At 34.6% G+C, this 3640-nt stretch overlaps 1 protein-coding gene across 1 annotated transcript; it reads left to right on the forward strand.

The window, feature by feature from the left end:
• Window positions 1–833: 833 nt before the first annotated feature.
• Window positions 834–1772, forward strand: LOC102822315 (olfactory receptor 14J1-like). The gene has a single exon (XM_006877928.1). It carries the CDS (start codon window positions 834–836, stop codon window positions 1770–1772), a length of 939 nt encoding a protein of 312 aa, XP_006877990.1.
• Window positions 1773–3640: the final 1868 nt, after the last annotated feature.

Here is a 3640-nt window from a genome sequence, read left to right on the forward strand (position 1 = left end):
TGTATTAATTTGCTCATTATGAGATTCTCTTTTAATGTTGCAAATAAAGAGAAAAGAAGGTGAATGAAAAGAGGATTTATAAAGAAAGTTAATTTAGATACCAAAAAATTAGACTCTGAATCTTAGAGTGGTTTCTAGGTATTTCCTTAGCAAAACTGAGTTTTCTCTTCAATTCCATGAAATTTTCATTAAATAAATTATTAATTTAAAGGACATTAATACTACACAATTTGACCCTTGGCTCCACAGTTATTGAAATTTACCCTAGGACAAAATTGTTTGACAGGAAAGGTCTTTAGGAATTACACTGTCCAACCAATGCATTTTTCAATTCCCATTACTGTATTTCCTGTGAAGGGTACTCCTTTCTGTTGAAATCAAGTTGTGTGACTATCTAGAAATATACCTCATCCAATTCCAGATACATGTATTCAATAGCTGATCACAGCGTTTATTCTGTTGTACTTAAAACAAAGCAATGATTTCATTACCAGTAATTCAAGTTGGTGGGGTTTGGGGCAGAACAACAAAAAAAAAGTATTCTCCCATGACAGGACCAGTTTTCAAATACAACAACTGGTGTACTAGTGTAGACTGTGAGCTACATGTTTGTATCCCAAACAACTACTGAACAGCTAATACACAGCAGGAACTCAATAAATAATCACTTTAAGTAGTAATGATGAACAAATGAATGAAAAAAAGTTTTTTTACTATGTTTCTACCACATTTTCTATATTCTTTTTTTTTTTTCACTATTTCTACCACATTTTCCATATTCCTTTTTTTTTTTTTTTATCCCCCAGCTGCCTCTACAACACATTTCTTCAAAAATGATCATGGCAAATACAACCTCAATGAATGGATTCCTCCTCATGGGTTTTTCTGACATTCGGGAGCTACAGATTTTACATGCTCTGCTGTTCTTGGCAGTGTACCTATTAACCGTAGCAAGTAACCTCATCGTTATCATCATCACCACAGTGGACCAGCATCTCCAAGCCCCAATGTATTACTTCTTAAAACAGCTTTCCCTCCTGGACCTTTCCTTCATTTCTGTCACGGTTCCCCAGTCCATTCACAATTCTCTGATGAATGATGGCTGTATTTCTCAAGGTCAGTGCATACTCCAGGTTTTCTTCTTCGCATCTTTATCTTGGTCTGAGTTGGCCATTCTCACAGTGATGTCTTATGACCGCTATGCAGCCATCTGCTTCCCACTGTACTATGAGGTCATCATGGATCCTAGTAAGTGTCAGTGTGCTGTGAGAGCTGTATGGCTATGTGGAAGCATCTCTGGAATCTTGTACACATCAGCCATATTCTCCATCACATTCTGTAAGGCGAAAATAATCCACCACTTCTTCTGTGACATCCCCCAGTTGATAAAGCTCTCCTGCTCCAATGATTACCTTACAGTGATTGGAGTGGTAGCTTTCTTGTCTATGCTGGCATTCATCTGCTTCATCTCCATTGTTCTCTCCTATATCCGCATCTTCTCCACAGTACTAAGAATACCCTCTGCTGAAGGCAGATCCAAGGCCTTCTCTACATGCCTGCCCCACCTCTTTGTTGTCTCATTTTATATCTCCCTGGGTGCCTTTGAATTTCTAAAACCAACTTCAGATTCTCCAACTGCTTTTGACCTTATGATTTCTATCTTTTATACAGTCATCTCCCCGACACTTAACCCTATTATCTATGGTCTGCGGAATGAGGCCATAAAGGAGGGTTGCAGAAAGTTACTGTTGAGTAGACAATTCACCAAGTAAACATCATATTTGTTTTATTGTTAATGATTGGATTATACTATATACACGAAAATGTTAAATAATATTGAATTCCTTCAATATGTGGTATTAATGAAAAGCAATAACTTGTTTTTTCCTTTCGGTTAATAATGCAATATAAATACTATCATTAGGGAAACTCTTCATGTAGTCTCTACACCTTTTTTAGTTATTTGAACCATTTGTTCATTCTTTTCAAATTAAGAGTAAATCAACAAGTACAATATTTTAATATAGGTACCTACTCTCCACTCCTGGTGTGGTGCTGTAGTATGAGCATTGGATTGTTAACCACAAGGTCGACAGTTCAAACCCACCAGCTGCACAGTGGAAGAAAGATGAGGGTTTTTTACTCCTGTAAAGATTTATAGCCTCAGCATCCTATATAAAGTCTTGCCACCAACAACAACTCATCTTTCCCTCAGAATTCTTATGGGCATAGAAACACACATATATACAACAACAGCTGAGATCACACATTTTTTTTCTCTCTAAATAGGCAATTCTATTTAGATTAAAGAAGGAATAAAATATTGGTATTTACCCACAACTTCACCAACTGAACACATCAACTGTTATACTTCATTTGTTTAATATCAAATGTCAATCTTCATTTTTCTGTTTATATATACCAATTTTGAATATTGGTGCAAGGAACCTTGGTGGTACAATGGTTGAGAACTTGACTGCTAACCAAAAGACTGGCAGTTTGGACTTACTTTGCAGTTCTGCAAGAAGAAAGACCTGGAAATGTTCTTCCATAAAGATTCCAGCATAGAAAATCTTATGGGGCAATTCTACTTTGTCACATAAGTCCCTATAAGTTGAGAGGTGATTCAACTGCACCCAACAACAAGGAATTCATCTCATTGTGTAGTGAAACCTACCTGGAACTTGTGTGGATGGAAACCTGTCAGAGAAAGAAAACTCAGATATTAGCCAATAAAACAAGCAAGAAAAAATGATAAGGACTGCACTTTTCCAAAGGGAGAAAACGTGCAAGACCAGGAAAAACAGGACAATCTATTTGACTTCCTGCTCTCAGAAGTTTTACTAGATATTTAACAATTCATCTTTTTTTAATATAAGTTATTTCCAATTTTTAAATCTTATAAACAATGCTACAATTGTAGTTCTGCTATTCATAATTCCAAAAACCAAAGTACATAAAAATATCAAATCTCTTGAACATACATTGATTTCCAACAAGATGAAACCATTTTATGTGGCCATTCATTATATATGGCCATCTTACTTCTCCATTTCTCATAGAATTTTAATTATTTACCAAAGAAATGTTCATATAGAACATGTTAGGTGACTGAAACCATACTAGGTGACTGTAACTCAAAACTGCATCATATACACACAGCAATGGGTATTTTAGAGTTTTTAAACTTTGTCATTTTCATACTGGTAAAATTCTACTTTTTATAATTTTTAAAAATTCATGACTCCAAATATCAAATATGATTGTAATATTTATTTTTCATTTTACTAACTTCAGTTTTATAGATTTTCTATTTTGTCATTTCAATAAATTTTTATAAATATTACAACTCTATTGTATGTTGAAAAATTTTTGTTCTCTTATATAGTTTTCAGGCTACTTTTTCTTTCTATGTAAACCTTATAAATGGAATATATACAAAAGGAGTCCCAAAGTATTGCTACTATGATTCCAGTTTGTATATGCACTGGTTTATTCCAAATAAAATGCGTTTAAATATGTTTCTGTGATCAGTGGGTGGCTACAGACAAAATCCTTCAGTAATATACTTGTCTTAGTCTCAATAGGGTGATTTCCCAAAAAAAACTGTCCAGTCAAAACAGTAACTGCAGGACCAGTT

This window comes from Chrysochloris asiatica, unplaced genomic scaffold, assembly GCF_000296735.1.
Source record: "Chrysochloris asiatica unplaced genomic scaffold, ChrAsi1.0 scaffold00674, whole genome shotgun sequence".
Taxonomy (NCBI): Eukaryota; Metazoa; Chordata; class Mammalia; order Afrosoricida; family Chrysochloridae; genus Chrysochloris; species Chrysochloris asiatica.